The 21,125-nt window shown below is 40.7% G+C and overlaps 1 protein-coding gene across 2 annotated transcripts in view; it reads right to left on the bottom strand.

Moving 5' to 3' along the window:
* The window catches only part of plxna1a (plexin A1a), a 266,208-nt gene that overhangs the window by 42,361 nt on the left and 202,722 nt on the right, over positions 1-21,125 (bottom strand). For both annotated transcript variants that reach the window (XM_039651985.2, XM_039651986.2), the window contains exons 12-18: positions 20,642-20,832; positions 12,881-13,032; positions 12,211-12,331; positions 11,453-11,589; positions 6,805-6,972; positions 1,413-1,506; positions 252-488 (exon numbers count right to left, since the gene is read on the bottom strand). In XM_039651985.2, coding sequence (XP_039507919.1) covers positions 252-488; positions 1,413-1,506; positions 6,805-6,972; positions 11,453-11,589; positions 12,211-12,331; positions 12,881-13,032; positions 20,642-20,832 — 1,100 coding nt within the window. The remainder of the gene's footprint in view (positions 1-251; positions 489-1,412; positions 1,507-6,804; positions 6,973-11,452; positions 11,590-12,210; positions 12,332-12,880; positions 13,033-20,641; positions 20,833-21,125) is intronic.

Raw genomic sequence — 21,125 nt, 5'->3', positions numbered from 1 at the left:
TAATCTTGGACTACATTGGCCACCGTAGGAGTTAAAACGAAATCAGAATTGAGAGGAACAGAAACTAATATTCACTGGATGATCATATATCTTTACACCGCTAGATGGGGGTAAAAATCACACAGTGTAACTTTAAAGTGTACTCGTATGTGCGGAAGAAGGGGGAACATGATCAGTAAATGACTCAAACTCAAATTGGCCACAAGAACCTCACATCAATACCCACAATCCATCGACATCTTGACTTATACCTTCAGGATGAGGGGAGATGTTGGTTTGAGCTCCAGAATGCCTGTGGGACTGAGGGGTTCAAAGACGGGGTCCGGGTAGTAGCTAAAGCTCTCGTTGACGACCACAAGAGCGTGGACGTTATCCATGTAGAAGCCGATCTCATCTGGTCCGCTGCCGGTCTCTGCAAAGCCTCTCTCTGAATCAGCCACCGACGGGGCCAGGCAGACCATAACCGAGTTGTTGAAAACAGTGCAGTTCTGAGTAGAAGAGGAACACAGAGAGACAAAACTTTATAAAACTGCAACATTTCGACAAAAACATTTCAGGACTGTGCAAAAAAACGGACAGAGCCTCTAAAGTGTGCGGTGGGTTTAGTGGGGGGTAATTGAGATTGGATGGGGGGAAAGTCATGTGAGCCAATGCCTCCATCACACTATGATTGGATTTGATTGGTTCATGCGGTTGGTTCATGGTTTTGATTGGTTCATGCGATTGGTTCATGCTCGTTTTCATGCATGTTCCATGTTCGCGAATTAGTCTGAATGAACAAAATGATGGCATTAATGGGAAGACTACTTAAAAAGTATGAAAGCCTGAAAACATGATGACCATTGGGGTTTTAGCGAGCAATCAACTTGGTAAAATTAAAGATACATCTCTGTGTCTGTGACCAGTGTTTCCCGAGTGATGAAAATAAGTTGACAGTTGAACATCAGTCCACAAATAAAATGTGGTTTAAATAGTTACTGCCTTTAGTTATGTGTGTGTATATATATATATATATATATATACACACACACTAACAATGTAAATAATTTCATTCAAATATTGAATTGATTGACCTTACTTATTAAATGGTTACAGCAAAAGCCATGTCAGATATACTTAAAATGTTACATAAAACAGTTTGTTAATGTGATGTTGAAAACACACAGGTCATTTAAACAATGGGACAGTAAGAATTGTGTAGAAAATGAAACAGAAAGACATTTATGAGACCTTTCCCAAGATAAAAATGGTGGTTAGGATTGTGTGCCTCTTTTATGGAGTCATTTAAGCGATAACAGTGCCAGGAGAACAAGGCTGACTGAAAAAAAGTGGGAATACAAGGGAAAAATATATGGCTAGTGGTGTGGAAGGAAGAAATATCAGGAAAGAAGAAGGGAAAAAAGGATACTTACATGGAAGGACTCGGCTGAGCCGTACTTGGCGCGGATTTTGGGTTCTTTAATGGTGGCCAGGTTGGTGCCGCTGATCGTCAGCAGAGTCCCACCGCTGGGAAGAGAAACAGGAAGTCATCATCGAAACATAATGGGTACAGATCTCACACAATAACCCAATCATACAGTCTAGCTCAAGACTTGGCCTTGAAATCTGAAGAAATATCAGTCTACCAAGCTTTTCATCCCAAAGGGAGGTAAAACAGAGCAGAGGTAATATATCCCATAATCACTTTTGGCGATGAGACACAAAAAGGATTTTCGCGAAGAGCCGGGAGTTTAAGGACATTCCACCTCTACATATTCGGCACTCGTTCCATAAGTCATAAAAGAGGCTCAGATTAGGTGATGTGGTTATTCAGAGCCCATCAATTCAAAACTAGTGTTTTATAGCTTTCAGTCAGTGGGTGTTAGCTTCAAGGCTAACTATATGCTAGTGCACTTCTGTTCTCATTTAAAGTCTTTCATTTCTGTAAGATCAAATCTACTAAGATATTTTGAGACATCTTGACTGAGAATGTCCCTCCCATAAATGGAAATGCAATGGCAAGTCCCTCCCATAAATGACCCATAAATCTTTGTTCACTTGCAATGGCAAGTAGCAAATTGACAATGCTAACTTTATTTCTTTTCGCAACCATCAATTGGACACAAACAAACACATTCATTGTGAAAGTGGTCTTTTAAATGCAATTTTGCCCGTCTGTGATACTGTAAACTAAATGCTACTGGCTATTTAGAAAAAAGATAAAGCTCTTGAACCTCATCCTGCCCCAGCTTCTAGTTTCAAAAGGAAATGTGTCAACCCTGCAGCTCAGTTTGTCTTACCGGGTGTTTGGAGACCTGTTCGTCCACAGCACACTATATGTGTGGAGTTCTTTCCATCTCTTTCTATAGTCCATAGTCTGTCTGACTGAGTAAAAATCCCTCTTAACTCAGATACGAGCTTCAGATAACAAGAAAAAGGACACTCTGCCTACAAATAGATCCTCTATCTACCACTGAGAAGATATCTCATTCCAGTCACAATGCGTGCCACTATGCAACTGTACAGTTCATGTATTGCAAGCATGCAGTCCTGCTCTTTTTATTATCATGGCTGCAACCAACCTCAATACTCGAGAGGACAAAAGTGTTACCTTCAAATGACATCAAATCAGTTTAGCTAATTTGAACTAATCTACTCAGCAAAAATCTTCAGTAGTTGATAATAGTTAACAGGCTTCCTTGCTTCCTTCCTAACTTCCATCCTTCCTTCCTTTTTTCCTTCTTTACTTCCTTCCTTGCTTCCTTCCTTTTTTCCTTCCTTCCTTCCTTTCTTCATTCCTTCCTTCATTTTTTCCTTCCTTCCTTCCTTTTTTCCTTACTTTCTTGCCTCCTTCCTTCCTTTCTTCATTCCTTCCTTCATTTTTTCCTTCCTTCCTCCTTTTTTCCTTCATTCCTTCCTTCCTTCTTTCTTTTTTCCTTTCTTTCTTGCTTCCTTCATTCCTTTCTTCATTCCTTCCTTCATTTTTTACTTCCTTCCTTGCTTCCTTCCTTTTTCCTATATTCCTTCCTTCCTTTTTTCCTTCCTTGCTTCCTTCCTTGCTTGCATATATATTTCAGTCACATACACTCTTAGAAGAAAAGGTTCTATCATTTGGAACCCATAAAAGGTTCTATACACTCTTAAAAAAAGGGTTCCTCTGGGTTCTATATAGAACCCTGGGGTTCCAAACTTGGCCAATAGAACCTTTTACCAAAAAAAATGGTTCTATATAGAACCATTTTGGAGTTCCATATATGAAGCGGGGGATGGAACCATTTCTGGTTCTAAATAGAACCATTTCTTCTAAGAGTGTAGAGTGTTTAGAGTTTATCAGCAGTATAAAACGAATGAAATCAAGCTCCCGTAGTTAGTTTGCGAGTTTGGAGCCTTTACTGTTCTTGGTTTCTTTCACGTTTGTCCTAACTTTGGTCTCTTGGCATTTGTCTGTATTTGATGATGCAATATGTACTTTTAGATTATGTTTTTTGGCTGATCTAAACACTAAATCGTTTCATGATCCCAATTTGCCCAGGGTTCCCTATGCCGACATCTTCCGAAAAAAACACTTGTGTTCACAAGCTTGTTGACATAGACGGTTTGTGAGTTTGAGTCTCACACCGTAGCGCTGCTGCTGTCTCTGCCTGTTTGCCTCTGTGACACCTGCTGTGTGCCGTGGCCCTGAAGGGCATTTTCAGCTCAAATCAATACAGCTTCTCTCAGTGCTCACTAACAGGCTCTGGGGTCACAACTTTTGGATTTCAGTAATGTCTGTTCAAGCTAAGGGCGACTTCTGCACAGGCGCAGTCGTTTCTGGTTCTGCTTTGATCCCTGAGTGTGTGTGTTTGTTTTTCAGAGGCAGATGGAAGGGGGGAAAGGTACTATGGTATAGACTCCTGCGGGATAATAACCCCGTTCAAAGCAGGGCACGGTGGAGAAAGAACACGCTTGACTGTAACGGCCTGGGTTAGCATCAGAACACACAGTCACACAGATACTCAGTTGAGAGTATGTGTGTTGTGACAACTCACTATTTTGTAGTGCTGTCAAAAATATCAAAATTTCGATAAACATCGATACTGAACGGTACCAATACTAATTTCCCGAAGTATCGATACTAGCCGAGCGTTCACTTTCACTTCTCTCCAAAGGCACGTTGACAAACACCACACGTGACGCACTCGTCTCATTCGATTTCCATTCACTTGTGACGCACAAGTGAATGGAAAGATGGCGAGGGTGCACCTCTGCGACCGGCTTTTGGTGGATTGATAAAGATTGTTAAACTCCGAAAATTGATAAACATTGAAAATGGTATCGAATATCAATATTTTTCAAAGTATCGTTTCGAAGTTAGAAATTATAGTATCGTAACAACACTACTCTTTTATTACTATAGAAAATGTATATATATATATATATATATATATATATATATATATATATACTGTATATATATATATGCTGAGACTTGCTACTGCCAATACTTTCACAGACATTGCTGTGTCATGATGTAACATACATGAAATAACCTCAGTGTCAGATCTAGGTGGAGCTGGGGTTTCTGAAAGTGGGCTGCACTGCTGGTATTTGAGTGTTTAGCCGCAGCTCATTGGCCTATGATGCAACAGCAACCAATCAGCTGCGCTACGTAGATGACGACGTGATTGCTACCAGATGAGTTAAGGACCTATCGGACTGCGCCATCTAATGCCAGAACTTAGTATACATATGGTAGGAGCATTATAACCTGGACCAGATATAAGAAATTATTCAAAAATTGTTTTAAAAGCAAGGAAAAATAAAATAAAAAAACAATAACAATTGCTAGACACAGATACATGCTAAGTGCAAAAAGTCAACAGCGTTGCTGTATAGCTTTAAATAAGTCACCTTTTTGCTCTCGAAAAGCATACCGCTGACACCACACAAAGGTAAATAAGAAAGTAAGTGATAGAAAGAGGGGGAGTGTTGAGAGCTTCTTTTCATCTACAGGCTTTTAAAGAGCTCTCTCTATAACCCGCAAGAGAAGCGAAGATGCAGGTGATAAGTGCTCCATCCTGCCTGCCCCATCTGACACCGCTGATGGTGTTTCTATAGACTTGTTGTTTTTATTTCACCCCCGACACCGACAGGCCAGACATGCTTTAGTGCAAATCACTGCTCCTCCCTGGAAAGATGCGGAAATAAAAAAACAACATCACCTGACAGCAGCTCTGCTCACAGGTGCAGAAGTCTGATGGCGTGAAGGGAGCGACGCCTAAAAGAATCTCATTTTTCAACCTCTTAATGAGTTCTGCTCATGTGTCAAGAGAAAGCGTAACACAAATAGCTCCGTATTGATTTTTATTACTTCTTTGTAGTTCCAACGTCCTTCAGCGAGGTGGGAGGAATTGCTACATTTTTAATTTCGCCATTTTTATTAAGAGGGGAAGTAGTGAGATGACAAAGGAACTGAGAGACAAAGTGTGTCGGATTTGAACCTGTGACTACCACATGAACACCACAGCAATGTGTTTGAGCACATATGCTAACCACGGGCCATGGCTCTGAAAAAATAAAAATAAAAAACTACATTTTAGTGTTTAGTGAAAGTGAGTGTTAGTGAAGGGTGTAACTTTTTACAATCCAATGTACAAATAAAAAATTTGTGTCAGCAATATTTGGGCTGTTGAGGTTTGTCTTGTGGCGCACGTAGCATATTTAGCTAACTGCCAACCAGTGTTGTAGTCGAGACCACCTCACTCGAGTCCGAGTCGAGACCGAGACCAGAGAGAGTCGAGTCCGAGTCAAGACCGAGTCCATAGAGAGTCGAGTCCGAGACCAGAGACGGTCGAGTCCGAGTCGAGACCGAGACCAGTGAGGGTTGATTACCTAATTTACTTTTATTTACTTAGAGAAATCTTTTTTTTTTATTTTACTGAATTTACTTAGAGTTTAAAAAATATGATCAGTTTAGGGTAAAAAGGCCACATAGTAGGTGGTGTTAAAAGTAATTTTATTACAATTTGTTGCGCACTAGAAAATCACCAATCACTGGGCGTGTCAATCAATTTAAAGAAATATTTTATTAACATACATTAATAATCATGAAAAATATTTTGAATTGAACTCGAGTGGACTCGGGAATAATTCCGAGTCCTAAAAAAAAAATGTTCGAGTACGAGTCAATTCCGAGTCCAAATGCACACCGAGTCCATGACAAGACCAAGACCATTAAAATATGGTCTCGAGACCGAGTCCGAGACGAGTCCGAGTCTCGAGCACTACAACACTGCTGCCAACTATTTTAAAGGCATTTTAAACAAACCACAAATGGTTTTATCATATATTTGTGATGTGTAAATCACAAATATATGATAAAAAAACAGATGTTAACCAACAACTAGAAAATGTAAACGGGTCACATTGACCTGTAAAAGGGTCAATCAAAAGACTCTGAAGCAATTGCCTATTTAAATCCAAACAGCAACATTTTGTGTATATATGTTTAGGGTATTGGGTAGTATTAAGGGATGTAGAATATGGTCATGCAGAATTAAGGCATTTATATGTACTAATAAACAGCCAATATCCTAGTGATATGCATGAAAATAAGCAACTAGTTAATAGTGAGAATTGGACACTAAAGTGTTCATTTTTAAAAAGGCTGCATGATTGGCACTGTTTAATGTGTCAGAACACATGCACAAACCACTAGACCATGGTGCCAACAAACCAACATTGTAGTCATGCTCCCATTCTATTCTGAAGTCAAAATGTTGCGACTTTAAATGCTCAAATTACACAAAAGCAGATTGTGGGCCACTGAACAGTTGTGTCGCCTACCTAGCAATGCTCCAGTCTGGGTCTATCTTCAGGACGGTGGGGTCCTCTGTGTAGTTAAACTTCACATCGGGGTTCCTGAGCTCAGCAGAGTCGATGTCCACCATAACCGGAGTACTTCCTGCGTTCACGCCGGCCGGGGTCACGCACACGATCTCTTTAGAGCTCCGCCTACAGTCATAGAGGAAGCGCAGAGGTGTATTAGAGTGAAAGCAACTGAAATGTTTAGTAATTCTTGTCACAATCAGAGCATAAAGCATGTCATCACATATTTCATCATGACACAGATTCTGCACTCAGTAAGAGTTAAGTTTGTTTGATGAAGCTCTATCATTTGTGTTAACAACCATATGGGTTTCAAAGACTTCGGGTCTGTTTTTCTCTGTCTGTCTGCTTCACTCTCTCCTCCTGTACTGGAGACGTGCCTGCAATCACCATGCACATCCCTTTAGTATGTTGCCATGGGAACGCTTTTCAAGATGCACACCCCAGAAATCCTCAGAAGACTGCACATATTTTGACAAGGTGGTTGTCACAAACAAACAAACAAAAAAGATGGAAGAGTGCAAATAGAGCGAGTTGTGGAGCGGATAAGCCACAAATTTCCTCAAAGGTAAAATATACAGACATTCAATGAAATGAAGTGCAAAATGCAACCGTTGCTTTGGGATATTTTTTTTTTTTAGAGATTTTGCATTTTAAATATGTAATTTGGATTACAGACATGTAGAATAAATTTGAATATAAATTCACTGGATATTATGAATGGAAGACACAAAACACACACACAAAAAGAAGAAGCAGGGCATATGAAAGGGATGGTTCAGCCGGAAATTAAGATCTCATGTCTTTTGAAACTCGTTTCTTTTTTTTTTTTTGTACAACACAAAAGTAGATGTTTTACAAAATGTCAGAGCTGCTCTTTTCCACACAATGAAAGTGCATTGATAACTATGGTAATAATACAAGACTTTCAGTGAATAACGAATGCAATTTCAGTCTGTTCCTCATACAATGCTATTTTATGGCTTAAAAAGATTTAAAATATAGCCCAAAATGTGTATTCATGATGCTTTCAAGGAATAGTCCACCATAAAATGAAAATCATTTTGTGATAATTTACTCACCCTCATGGTGACTAACTGTATGCTTTTATTTTTGTGTGAAACATAAAACAAAATAGTTGAAATTGTACAGCACTTTGGTACACTGTGGTTTTTAATGTGCTCCAATATTATTTAGTCCCCAACATTCACTGTAAAAATGAATATGCTTTATCTAATCAATAAAATTGTGGCAACAGATTACAAGGAATATTATTTATTAAATTGAACAAATTAGAATTGAGTAATAGTTAATCAAATTAACATTCTAATTAATTCTAATTTGTACAATTTAATTAATAATATTGCTTGTCATATGTTGCCACAATTTTATTGATTAGATAAAGCATATCATTTTTTTCAGTGTTCTTCAAATATTTTAAATTGTGAATTTTGTGAATAGAAAGAATAGTTTAGACAAAGTAAGTAAATGATGACAGAATTTTCACTTTTAGGTGGACTAGTGACACGCTTTGACGCTTTTCCACTGCATGGTACGGTACGGTTCGGTTCGGTACGCAACGTTTCGACGCTTTTCCACTGCATGGTACGGTTCGGTTTGCTACGACACGCTTTGACGCTTTTCCACTGCATGGTACGGTACGGTTCGGTTCGCTACGACACGCTTTGGCGCTTTTCCACTGCATGGTACGGTACGGTTCGGTTTGCTACGACACCCTTTGACGCTTTTCCACTGCATGGTACGGTACGGTTCGGTTCGGTACGACACGCTTTGACGCTTTTCCACTGCATGGTACGGTACGGTTCGGTTTGCTACGACACGCTTTGACGCTTTTCCACTGCATGGTACGGTACGGTACGGTTCGGTACGACACGCTTTGACGCTTTTCCACTGCATGGTACGGTACGGTTCGGTTCGGTACAACACGCTTTGACGCTTTTCCACTGCATGGTACGGTACGGTTCGGTTTGCTACGACACGCTTTGACGCTTTTCCACTGCATGGTACGGTACGGTTCGGTTTGCTACGACACGCTTTGACGCTTTTCCACTGCATGGTACGGTACGGTTCGGTTCGCTACGACACGCTTTGACGCTTTTCCACTGCATGGTACGGTACGGTTCGGTTCGCTACGACACGCTTTGACGCTTTTCCACTGCATGGTACGGTACGGTTCGGTTTGCTACGACACGCTTTGACGCTTTTCCACTGCATGGTACGGTACGGTTCGGTTTGCTACGACACGCTTTGACGCTTTTCCACTGCATGGTACGGTACGGTTCGGTTTGCTACGACACGCTTTGACGCTTTTCCACTGCATGGTACGGTTCGGTTTGCTACGACACGCTTTGACGCTTTTCCACTGCATGGTACGGTTCGGTTTGCTACGACACGCTTTGACGCTTTTCCACTGCATGGTACGGTACGGTTCGGTTTGGTACGACACGCTTTGACGCTTTTCCACTGCATGGTACGGTACGGTTCGGTTTTCTACGACACGCTTTGACGCTTTTCCACTGCATGGTACGGTACGGTTCGGTTCGCTACGACACGCTTTGGCGCTTTTCCACTGCATGGTACGGTACGGTTCGGTTTGCTACGACACGCTTTGACGCTTTTCCACTGCATGGTACGGTACGGTTCGGTTCGGTACGACAAGCTTTGACGCTTTTCCACTGCATGGTACGGTACGGTTCGGTTTGCTACAACACGCTTTGACGCTTTTCCACTGCATGGTACGGTACGGTTCGGCACGACACGCTTTGACGCTTTTCCACTGCATGGTACGGTACGGTTCGGTTCGGTACGACACGCTTTGACGCTTTTCCACTGCATGGTACGGTACGGTTCGGTTTGCTACGACACGCTTTGACGCTTTTCCACTGCATGGTACGGTACGGTTCGGTTCGCTACGACACGCTTTGACGCTTTTCCACTGCATGGTACGGTACGGTTCGGTTCGCTACGACACGCTTTGATGCTTTTCCACTGCATGGTACGGTACGGTTCGGTTTGCTATGACACGCTTTGATGCTTTTCCACTGCATGGTACGGTACGGTTCGGTAAGGCACGCTTTGACGCTGTGAGACATCGAACCAACCCGCTAGATTAAAAAAGCCAGTAACAGCCACCGCTGTAGCACCTGTTTTAAAACTACATTCTTGACTTGCTTGAAGAAAAAAGAAAGAAGGAAAACTTCCAAAAAGAAATAGCTACATCGTGGTCAGTGGACGAAGCGCAGACGTTCCTCTCGTTGGTTGCCGAGGAGCGGATAAACTATAACGGTCAAACTATAATCCAATCCACTTTGAAGCGGTACTAACTGCAGTGGAAAAGCAAACCGAGCTAAAGCAAACCGAGCCCTGCCGAGTCGAGTCGTACCACGCCGCGGAAAAGCGAAGTGAGCGGAACAGTGCCGCGCCGAACCGCACTGAGCCGTACCAGCAGTGGAAAAGCGCCATATTTGGTCTCCATCCACTTTCATTGTCCTGAACTGAGCAGCATGAACATTGAACTTCCAACTTTTCCTTTTGTGTTAATAGCCATACAGGTTTGAAACTACTGTAAGTGAGGGCGAGTAAATGATGAAAGAATATAGATTTTTGAACAAACGATCACTTTCACATCCTCGCACAATGGGTTAACAGGATGTGGACCTTCTCTCTGAAGCGAACCTTGGCTCTGAGACCAGGTGTGGCTGACGTCTCAGTCAGCGAGAACAGCGGTAATCCTCATTCTCTCCTTCTCTCATGTATGAGGCTTGGCAGCGAGACAATGTTTTTTATTCTCCGCTGCAATGCAGAGCGGTCTGGTGCTACAGATAGACAGGCGGACAGCAGGAACACTCATTCACTGTCCCCGTCCACAAACGGAAGCGCACAATCGACCGGGACCGCGTGTGCCATTACGTGGCTGATGTTCGTGCCTTCAAAGTGTCTCTTTATGCTGTAGATATACGCAGAGGGGTAAAAAAAAAACATGGGCCTGGGTTTTTTGACTGACGGAATGACAGGTGGACGTGCTAAGGTGAGAAGCCGGAAGACAGCTTTTTGGAAGGATACAGATAAAGACAGAGGGAGACAACTTGGCAGACGAATAAGCAGAGAGAGTAAGAGAAAAAGGACCACATTAACAACAAGCAGAGACTGTATATTGGCAAATGCTACACCAAAACAGCCAACAGGCTAACCATCAAAACAACTGGCACAGAGCCTTTGGAGCATATAAAACAGTCAAACAAACAAACACAAACTATGTGACAGACAGAAACAGGAAGTTAGAAAGAAAGCCAGACAGATGGAGGGATAAACCGATAACAAGACAGACAGAAGGGCAGCCAAGCAGAAAATTATGTGGGTTTTTTTCATATATATCTATATTTTGGGACTTTTGCCTTATTAGATAGGTCACAGGATGGACTCGCACTTGGATCACCCAAATGAGCTGAATAATAATTTATATTTTGAATTATTTCTAGGCAGATGCATTTGACATTGTGACTGTCCCCAATATGTTTTCATAGTACTGTATATACCACTTCATACCATACCAGATGCACAGAAGATATAGAAGAGCAGTACTCACTTTTTGAAGTGACAAGGGTGACGCCCGATGTTGACCCCAACAGAGCTGCCAGCGTTGAGGTGGTTTCCTTCAATAGTGATTCTGGTTCCTCCTGAGAGGGGTCCCTGAGCGGGCTGGACACGTGTGAAGAACGGCGTCTGAGGAAGAAAGTTATACATTGAAGATTTTCAAACGCTATTACTACAAAGTATACCCATATTGGGCGTCACCCTTGCCACCAACTAACTTCATGCATTCCTGATATACACTACCGTCCAAATATTTGCTGTTGGTAAGACTTCTGACATTTTTTAATTAAGTATCTTGTTCTCAACCTGTCTGTTGTAATTAGATTAAAAATACAGTAAAAACGGTAACGTTGTGAAATTTATTACAATCTAAAATATAGTTTTTTATTTTAATATATTTTCAAATGTAATTCATTTCAGTGGTGGGAAACAGATCATCAGTCTTCAGTGTCACATGATCATTCAGAAACCGTTCTAATATGCTGATTTGCTGCTGCTTACTTTTTTTTGTGGAAACTGTGACAGTGGTTTTCAGGATCATTTATTTGCATTTTTGTGACATTATAAATGTCTATAAATACAATTCTATGTTTTAATAAGTATTAATTTCTTTGAAATGTACTGATCTAAAGCTTTTGAACGGTACTGCATTTAAATATGCATCCAATTTGCATAATTACAACTATCCAAAGGCAACAAGATCTGAATGTGTCTGTAGGATTATGCGTCTCCAGACTCCTAGATGCTCACCACAAAGGTGAATGCCCTGGGTGAGAGGGCTCTGTAGTCAGCCAGGCAGTCTCTCACGCACACCTCCACCTGGGCTTCCTGCACACGGTATCCTGTGGCGTCATTCAGCAGACACACGATCCTGCAGAAGAAAGACGCGTCAGAATCCTCTTTAAGGTTCGTGATTAACAGCAGTGCTAAGTTACCAAAGGCCTCAAGGGGAGGAAGGTGAATGGATGGATTTATATGATACAGCGCAAGTAAATATTATTACCATAATTAATCTGTTTCTGATTTATGAGGCGACCCAGACTGAATCTGCACTTTTTTCTGCACTGCAAGGATTCTTAATTTAGATGTGGTAAAATCTGTTATAATTACTCGATACTTATCAGAACTAACAATATATTAAAAACATACTTTGTAGGTTGACTTTAATAGATCATGCAGTGAAAAGGAGTGTTTCAATGTTTAAAAAAGGCTGTATAAAGGCCTTATTTCGGGTAATTTGCACAACTTAGAAAACTGTTTTATAGAGTTTTTGTCAACTGATATTTTATTTCAAAAATACATTCTCCTCCCATGAACAATTTTCATGATGTTAAACAACAGTAGGCTACAATCCATTAAAACACACTGTATTTCTACCCCTCACAGCCTTGTTTTCCAAATATCTTCAAGTATTACCCACCTTTCCGCACTAACATATTCCTCTTCAATAGGAACACAGGGTACTTTTCCCAGCCGAACACCAGTCATAATGTCTCTGAACTGAAGACCCAGATTCTCTCCAGTGATGGTGAGCCTGGTTCCGCCTTGTCGTGGTCCGGTCTCTGGAAACAGCTGTCAAATGAGGCAAATAGAGTTATTAGTTTGATTAGAGATGGAGCAGGAGATTTAAAAGACTAAAATACAACAAACCAAATATTGTGATAGAGACAGGAAATAAAGAATAAAGAAAAAAGGTCTGGATATTTCACATAATGGTCCACAGGTTAGTGCACAGGTCTTGGTATTGAACCCTGTAGCTCCTTATAGTCTCAGAGTTGCAACACAAACTCAGACACCTTGCATTTTAATGGAGACAAATCACCCCTTGGCGCAGGGGAGCAGAAGCCCCTAATGCTGGGCTTGGCGAAACACCTCCCTCCAACCCCCCTCCATCCATCCTCTAATTGAAACTTATTACCCAGGCTCTCGGATCCACGCTTCAGAGCCGCATGGCGCAAGGCAGTGGGATAATGTGATTTATTTAGCCGGATTATTCTCCGTAACGAGGACAGGTGTGGCATGACAAAACAAATATGGTGAATGATGTGCCGTGGTAACAGCAGGACGGCGCCCCATAACAGCCATCATGAGGTAATTACAGGTACTCTGTACGCCTGATCTCTCGACCACAAGGTCTCCACGGCGACCTGGAGCCAGGCCTCGGCTGCATCACTGCCACAATGGCTGCGGGCCTAGAATGGAGCCTTGAGGTACTCCTATGTGTAAAATGACATTGCATAGAAAACTGAAAATTCAACAAGTTTGATATGAGAAAGTTAAAATAAAATAACTTTCCATAAAATTCAGATTTTTTGTTGGTCTTTTTGTAGTCTCAGCCTCACTAAGCACAGAAGAAATGAAGTATACAATGAACAAGTGGACCATATAAATAAAACAGATTTAACTGTCCACAGCAAACCAAATAAATCTATCTATCTATCTATCTATCTATCTATCTATCTATCTATCTATCTATCTATCTATCTATCTATCTATCTATCTATCTATCTATCTATCTATCTATCCATCCATCCATCCATCCATCCATCCATCCATCCATCCATCCATCCATCCATCCATCCATCCATCCATCCATCCATCCATCCATCCATCCATCCATCCATCCATCCATCCATCCATCTACCTATCTATCTGCTTTTTCATTTGGTATCTTTTTGTTTTGCCCCTGTCAAACCAACATTCCCCTTGATACCACGTGTACATGTATTTCTTTTAATTTAAATTAACTACATATCCTTGCATTCACATTCTAATTGCAATTCTGCATCCTGACTGCAACCTCAAAATAAATTCTAATTAAATTCTGAGTTGGAATTTAAAGGGTTAGTTCACCCAAAAATGAAAATTCTGTCAGTATTTACTCACCCTCATGTTGTTCCAACCCCGTAAGACCTTCGTTCATCTTCGGAACACAAATTAAGATATTTAAGATATTAAGATCGCTCCTGCATACAGTCCATAGGCTTCTTGAGGTACTGGCTCTTGCTGTCCCCGAAAAGTCATTAAAGACATCGTTAAAATAGTCCAAGTGACTACAGGGGCTCAATCTTAAGTTTATCAAACGACGAGAACACTTTTGTGCGCAAAAAAACAACAAAAATAACGACTTTATTTCAAATATTTACTTCCTTCTCCATGAGCCTGTAAGTCAGTTAACGTAGTGTGATTGCGTAGAGCTACGCCACACGTAGGCTCACTATTGGCCGACGCTGGTCATGTGTGTGATGCGTGTGACGTACAATAACAGAAGCTTACGCTATTAAACTAGTAACCTGACTCGCGCAGAGGGAGAAATAAACGAATAGTTGAAATAAAGTCGTTATTTTTGTTGTTTTTTTGCGCACAAAAGTGTTCTCGTCGTTTGATAAACTTAAGATTGAGCCCCTGTAGTCACTTGGACTATTTTAACGATGTCTTTAATGACTTTTCGAGGACAGCAAGAGCCAGTCCCTCAAGAAGCCTATGGACTGTATGCAGGAGCGATCTTAATATCTTAAACATCTTAATTTGTGTTCCGAAGATGAACGAAGGTCTAACGGGGTTGGAACAACATGAGGGTGAGTAAATACTGACAGAATTTTCATTTTTGGGTGAACTAACCCTTTAAAAGGCATTTTCAATTCAGTTCTGAATGTTGTGTAACTCTGTTTGCATTCATAGCTGGCAAGAGTTAAAAATGTTTTGGCTGACTTCATGCAACTTCCTTATGCCTGGAACAAGGTAAGAGCAGTGATATAATGAGCACTTTTGAAGAAGAACTATTCACTGGATTCGCCAAATTCCCCAAACAGCACTCAAAAACATGCTATCGCTGGTCGCATCACACATCGATCAAAACAAGCCGAAATGTGGACCAGACTGTATGCCATGCAAGTTTGGCAATGCAAAACTTACAGTAAGTAATCCCAGGAACTGGTCAGTACGGTTCAGACGGTATACTGTACTGTCAATGCAACAACCCGAGTATCAAAATAAATGCAAGCTGTATTGATAGAGCATGTACTGTAAACCATCTAGTCTTGACCTGAAAATCACAGAATTTCGACTGAAGACTGTCGCTCGGGATCCCACTAAAATTAACCTACATTAGATGTCTTTTATTATGTTCAAAAAAAAAACAATTTATACGTTTCTAATTAAATCAGCCTTAGAGCGAAATGATAGATAAAAATAATATCTCTCAACACGAGTGGGAGAACACTAATATACACACACGTTCTCCCCCAGGACCTTGTTAAATTACACACAGTTAAGTAAATCTCCCTTCATTATCAGCTCTGGGTAACGATACATTTCAAAAAATATATGCAATTACTGAGATTAAAGTGCACCAGAATGCACAAAACCTCCTGTCGATTTCCAGTGGCGAGATTATTACTGTTTGTCTATGGCTTTCCCCCCCACCCCCCGCCAATGGGTGGGAGGACGACAATGGAGGGAGAGTGGGAGGACTCGGAGAAGACGGCGGGTGAAAAGAATAGGGGCAGATTGGGGTGTCTGAAGACCTCCGTCTTCCAGATCCCATCCGCCCACAAGCCACCTGCACAGCGTGTAAGGCTTAACGCTTTCCTGATGTTGCGTTTGTCTACCGTCTTTACCTGATCTCCATCAGTACGGTGGTCTTTCATCTTTTGAATGAAATGCAGCATGGGCATAAAATCTCTCTCAAAAAAGAAAAACATTTGGCGACAAATTACAGTCAAAATCTCTACTACAGTTCTGTCTGGCACCCCCACTCGGTACGTCTGCGGCTGCATGCTTCCTGATGTAATTGAGGTTAAGTGTCTTTGCTTACGGGTACAACAGCTTCACTTGGGATTTCACCCAGAAAACCTCCTATTTATAGAGCTTCCACCAATCTGCTGAAGAATGGAAAAACGCATCAAAGTTCTGCCATATCTGTCGCTTTAGTTATGTAGCTTTCCAGGGCCCTAATTTGCTTCCCTTTTTCCCTATTTTCCCATCAAATATTGCTAGTTTGCAGCATATGTTCTCAAATCCCTTTCCCCCTAAGCCAATCTTAGAGCCTCGTATAGACCATAGAGTCAAAAATTGCCTTTTTGTACAGAGCGATGCCAATAACGAAAACAGCATAACGAAACATGGAGGGAAAAGTGGTGTGTAATTGGTTTCAGAGGGGTTGTTTTACATGTAGCTTGGTAGAATCCAATCACAACCAGACTTAGATGGGCAGCAAGCAGAAGTCCGTCTCCCTAAAGGCACGTGAGGCTTAAGACTATTTTCATTTGTTACCCACATGAAGAGAATTGAATTTGAATCATCCAATCAGACACATTGGGGTTTTTTTTCTACCACCTCTCATTGTCTCACTTCATCTCACTGCATGAAAAACAAGGCAGAAAAACATGTATATTTTACATATTTCAGTGTCAAAGCTTATCAGGAGCTGCTTACTGTTGACAGAGGTGTGATAAGGGTGCGTGTGTGTGAGGAAGAGAAAATCCGAGATAAAGAAAAGAAAGTTCGGCATAACAAACCTTGCTGTTGCCCCCGGTTAGGAGCGCTTTCCTCTGGTGTAATTAGAAATGGAGAAAATCTACACTCTGAGCAAGTTAATGCGATATTGATGCCGAAGTGAAGAGGTGCATTTTGGGAAAAACAAGAGCTAAGAAGCAGTTTAAGAAGGACTTTACCCAAAGATTGTCAGGGTTTTTTTTTCACCCAGCATGTAACAAAACTTTGCAATTGAGTAGCTGCCAATGAGATGAATGGGAATGCTAACGGCTAGCTCTCTCCAGGTATTACAGATCTTCTTAGCCCATAGAGTTAAAGGGCACAACTTTGACGTCAGCAGACTGCTTTAACAGAGACGTGAAACAGCAGACAATAAGACAAGCATAAAGCAAATTCAATTACTACTCATACCCAAGGGTCTCTCTCTGAAGAGAGAGAGAGAGAGACAGAAAATCCCAGTTTAAATACTCTATTCCAAATGAAATTAGAAGCTTATCCACCGGCTAATATACTAAATCACACGGCTCTGACGTGAACGAATGGGAAACGAGGGAATGAGTGTGTGGTAGGAATTGATAAACTGCAAGAAAAGGATAAAATATATCAGTATATAGAATAATGTTACTTGTGTTAACAAAGGTTATGGAACGTAAATGCTCTATACTGGGCCAATCAATTATTTTGGTCATCATAGTTTTGTCATAATAAAATAAATAAAAATATTTAGAAATATATATTTTTTTAAATCTAGGAAAAACATCAAAGCACATAAAATTACAAAAAGAATAATATATATATATATATATATATATATATATATATATATATATATATATATATACACTGTATATAGCTCATTTAAAAGTATTAATAAAAGCAATAGTAGTATAACCTATGAAAATATAAAAACAACACTGTAGCCTATATATTGTGACTACTGACTATTTAGTAGATGGGTTGATTTGCATTGCTAAATATCAAATTATTATTCTCACAATTTGATTTAAAACATTTATTGCTACTGTGCCTAATACTGGGCCAACTGGCGACTTACTCCCTTTTATTCACTAAAAGCAATTTTAGCCACATTTGGCAAGTGTGTATTTTGGACCCGGTTCACTTAATAACATTAGAGCTGTACCACAAATGTCCAAACATGGGCCTGTGAAGGAAGTACAGCCTGTGTTGCTGTTTTATAGGGTTTTGTAGGTTTAGTACATTTAGTGTACTGTACTTCCATCCATTTCCGTCCACGCGATCAACAGGTCACGTCAATGACGTTTGGTCAGGAGACCCTCTGGAACAAAAAATGCTTGACGTCATGTTTCCGAACTGCACCATATCTGATTTGAGAGCTGCGGTAGAGGGGAAAATGTCAATTTCAAGCTAAATTTAGTCTGTTCATCACACAAAGCTATTGTATGACTTCAGAAGACTTTCTGTAGGTCTGATTTTGGGCCGGTAGTCATCAAAACCGTTGAAAATAGTCTTACTGGTTAGCTGATTCCAAGTGAACTGAAAAGCAGCATATGTTGTCTTTCCCTTTCTTTGTCTGTACCTCTTCCTTTTCTGTGTCTTCCGCCATTCAAGCTTTCAGCTCTGGTTATAGAGCGATAAGTAAGCAGAGAGACAGGCATGAGCTAACGGATTAGCAACTGTGCCACTGGCAATTACCCAGTATCAGGGGCTAATCTTACTGAGAGACACCGCTGTCTCTCAGACTGCCAGCTGCCAACACTGGCACACCGCAGTATATTAGCATCAATACACCGCTGCACGGCAATAAAAGCACAGCGAGAGATTTGTTTGGCACAGCCATTGTGAAAAAAATAAGATGGAGGTCTTTTTTTTTTCTTTCTTAGATTAGAAGTGTCAGTGTCATAGAAACTGAAAAACAGTACAGAATTGCCATCATTAGCATACAGGAAGTAAACTTATGGTTTCTCTTAACAAACATTTATGATGAGATAAGAAGTGGGAAAACACATATTTGATAAAATCCCTTCTGAAAAATATAAAGACATTCTTCACACTAAGAAAAAAAAGATCCTTTTAAGAAATGCTCACTGAAAGGTTCCTTAGGAAACCAAAAAAGGTTCTTCAATAGGGGTTTTGGCACCAGGTTGTTATAGGAACTCAGTCAGGGCCTGAGGGGGACAAGTCCCCACAAATAACTAGAAAAGGCCAAATTTCCAATTTGAGATTCTAAATGGCTCTTATTAGTTGTGTTATGATGACAAGAAGTTTTAAAAGCCAGCAGATGGAGACATTATTCAAGCATGCCATTCAACAACGTCAACAACTGGAGGGTGGAGGACACTGTGAGCTGTGTTTTTGTCATATTATGCGTTCAACTAATCAACAAACACCTACGTCACTGGTAGTTCTTATTGTGCCGGGTTAGACTCTACTCTGAAGTAGGAGTTCATTTAGCCCCCCCCCCCCCCCCAATTTAAAATTGCCCCCAGTCTCTGGGGTGCGTACATGCCAAAAATCAGGTACTTGCGCCAATGGGAACTATGAAACGTTCTTCCAGGCATTGCTGCGAGAACCGACTTTTGGAACCTTTATATTTAAAGGGATAGCTCACATTCTGTCATCAATTACTCACCCTCATATTGTTGCAAACCCATTAGACTTTCGTTAATCTTCAGGACAAAAATTAAGATCTTTTTGATGAAGTCTGTGAGTTTTCTGTTTCTACTACCACTTTGAAGCTTAAGTAAAAGTAATACATTTGGTTTAGTTTAGTCCAAATTTTCTGAAGAGACGCGATTGCTTTATATGATGAACAGATTGAATTTAGGCTTTTATTCACGTTAACATTGATCAGCAAATATAAACAGAAGCTCAACCAAACCTGCTTGACGCGTGAGGACGTGGACCTTATTGGTTCTTGGGGAAGCTCAAACATGCTGCGTAATTGTGCGCTAGGTGCAAGTGATTTGAATGTTAAGTCAATACAAAGACGCGCTACGCACGTAAAAATTCCTGGGGCGCGAATGCGGTCAAGTTCGCGTTAATTAAGCGTCTGGCGCATTAAGCGCGATTGATTTAGTAAGTGCTAATTGTACTGATTTAGTAAGTGCTTAAGTGCTAATAAATCGACACGCGTGACGCGTAAGTTTCGATTCAAACTTTTGTTTTTTACACGCGTCAATTTCGCTCTTGACGCGCAAATGGATTCAAAGTGTTCATCTAAATTCAATCTGTTCATCATATAAAGCGATCGAGACTTACCATCTCTTTATGAACTTTTTGAAGCGTCAAAGTGGTAGTTGCATAGCTGTCAATGGAGGGACAAAGCTCTTCATTTGGGTTTCCAAAGATGAACAAATGTAATTAAGATGAGTAATTTATAACAGCATTTTCATTTTTAAGAGTACTATTGTTTGTGTGTAACAGATGATGCTTCAATTATATACAGTATATTGATCTGAACAATATTTAAATGCAAAAATAATATTTAAAAGAACCATAGAACTATTAAAAAACCTAATACAGTAAAAAGTGTGCTTAATAGATTCTTTGCAGACCATAAGATGATGTCAAATAACCTACATTTTCAACACTGCTCTGCAAAAACAACACCTGTTAAATTCTCACACAATAAAAAGTGTGTTTGACAGGCTTGTAAATAGTGAATGTGTTAAATGGAGTGTGACAGAATGAGAACGGGTGCTACCTTGTTGATTTTGGGGTGCGCACAGCGACTGTTTCCTGCACTGGGGTGCATCCAGGTGCTCTCTAGAGGAGCACACTCCTGTCTCAGCGAACACTTCTTCTCCTGCACACACCAGCCGCAGTCGAACCGGGGATCCGCTTTCAGACACATCCCACAGCTGTCCCGCATGGCGTAACACTTGTACAGGTGCGCTGTCGAGAGAAACAGAGATAAAGAGAGGGATAAATATGCAGGCAGAGCAGAGGACAAAACCTTGCGACCGCACATCAGATGAATTCTTCATTAATGTGCCAAGTTGCTTGGCAACAATAAACCATCTACAGTTGAGCTAATGAACTGTAATACTTGACTGAAGAAGTGCTTATTGTGCTAACTAGACTTAATAAATGTGATTATTTTTAAACAACGGTGTCTTTTATTTTATATTGCCGTTACAGTTAATGTTGTGAGCTTCACCGACATCTCACAAGCCTAAATACACCCC

This window comes from Pimephales promelas, chromosome 20 (genome assembly GCF_988280905.1).
Source record: "Pimephales promelas chromosome 20, fPimPro1.hap1.1, whole genome shotgun sequence".
Classification (NCBI taxonomy): Eukaryota; Metazoa; Chordata; class Actinopteri; order Cypriniformes; family Leuciscidae; genus Pimephales; species Pimephales promelas.
Note: the sequence above shows the minus strand (reverse complement) of the source record. Positions and strands in the feature narration are given on the sequence as shown.